The sequence below is a fragment of the Austrofundulus limnaeus genome, unplaced genomic scaffold (genome assembly GCF_001266775.1).
Source record: "Austrofundulus limnaeus strain Quisiro unplaced genomic scaffold, Austrofundulus_limnaeus-1.0 Scaffold438, whole genome shotgun sequence".
In the NCBI taxonomy this organism is placed as follows: domain Eukaryota; kingdom Metazoa; phylum Chordata; class Actinopteri; order Cyprinodontiformes; family Rivulidae; genus Austrofundulus; species Austrofundulus limnaeus.
Genome location: NW_013952840.1, coordinates 23,731 through 25,279, shown reverse-complemented (window position 1 = coordinate 25,279; position 1,549 = coordinate 23,731). Strand labels below are relative to the sequence as shown.

General features: G+C 39.5%; 1 protein-coding gene across 2 annotated transcripts in view; it reads left to right on the top strand.

Annotated features, from left to right (window-relative positions):
* LOC106529333 (serine/threonine-protein kinase 38) overlaps positions 1-1,549 on the top strand; it is a gene marked incomplete at its 3' end in the record, with an annotated part of 14,248 nt that overhangs the window by 7,703 nt on the left and 4,996 nt on the right. For both annotated transcript variants that reach the window (XM_014024730.1, XM_014024732.1), the window contains 2 exon segments: positions 494-631; positions 1,274-1,325. In XM_014024730.1, coding sequence (XP_013880184.1) covers positions 501-631; positions 1,274-1,325 — 183 coding nt within the window.

Genomic DNA, 1,549 nt, shown 5'->3' with positions numbered 1-1,549 from the left:
AACTAGTGGTCAGAGGCTGAACTACAACATAAAAATGAACGGATGGGAAGAAGGTTGACATTTTAAAACTTAAAAATCGATACAGGGCTTTAGAATATCGATACAGTATCTGGAAATGAAATATCGCGATATTTCAGTGTATCGATATTTTCTTACACCGCTACTAAATAAACCTTTTAGTTCTGCTGCTTCTTGTTTTTGTTTTCCGTGATCCGACTGTTGATTTGCTGTTTGCATGGTGAGTGGTGCATTGTGGGAGATTATTAAACCAACCTGACAGATGTTTAATTAATGAGTTTGTAGCTGAATATGCTTTCGTTTGTTTTGTGGCGTTAGAGCTCGAACAAACTGTGAGGACAGGACTAAAAACAACGGGATCAGACGGAGCCGTAATTAAAGAACCAGAACCGTCTCAGGATGTGGTGTTTTGTTTGGTTTTCCTGACCCAGAATGCTCTGCTCACTCTCAGGCTGTGTGCGTTTGTTGTTTTCAGTCCAAGCATGGCGATGACGGGTCAGAGCTCGTCCTCCTCCATGAGTAACCACACCAAGGAGCGGGTCACCATGGCCAAAGTGACCCTGGAGAACTTCTACAGTAACCTGATCGCCCAGCACGAGGAGCGGGAGATGAGGTGAACTTTGAGTCTGAAACAAAACATTTGAAGGATTTCTGTTTAGACTGGGCTGAAAGAGAGAAGTCACGGTTTCTTTACGAGCTGAAACACCAACGTGTTTCTTCAGGATGTGGGTTCAGTCGTTAGGGAGGGCCACTTCCTGTTGAGACGAGTTGCATCACAGAACGCTCCTCACCTCCAGATTATTATTTTAATTTCAATTTAATTTTTATTTTATAAAAGGTCAGATGTAGGTAGGTGAGGTTAATGTTACATTAAATGGGTTTTTAACTTTTTTTATTCCTTTATTCAACCAGGAAAGTCTCACTGAGATTAAACCTGTTTCAAGGAGTCCTAACAAGAGGCAGCAAACGTTACACAACATTTACACAAAGTTACACAATTAAAATGCCAAACAAACAATTATTAAACATTCACAGTACAAAGAAGTCGTCACGAGTGCCCTCGTGTTTAAATAAAGAAGAGAGTTTAGAATTTCCTGTAAAGATCATCGATGCACGTTCTGCTGCTGAAGCTTCTGGATCAGCAGCTGGAACCAGTTTATTTTAGTTTAGTGTCTGCTCAGTAAATAATGATGTTTTAATTTGTTTGAACTGATGAAACTTTATTGAAACGTCTGACTGAACGTCGTGTCCACAGGCAGCAGAAGCTGGAGAAGGTGATGGACCAGGAGGGTCTGGCTGATGAAGAGGTGAGCTCCTGAAACCTGCTGAAAACATAAACAAAAACTAAAACTGGGTCTGCGGAGTTGTGAAGTAACTACATACAAATACTTTGTTACTGTACTTAGGTAGAATTTTTGGGTATCTGTACTCGAGTAATTGTTTTTCAGCCTACTTTTTACTTAAATTTTAAAAAAAGAAAAGAATTTTAAGAAGTATTTGTATTTCATGAATTATATTCTTACATTTGGCC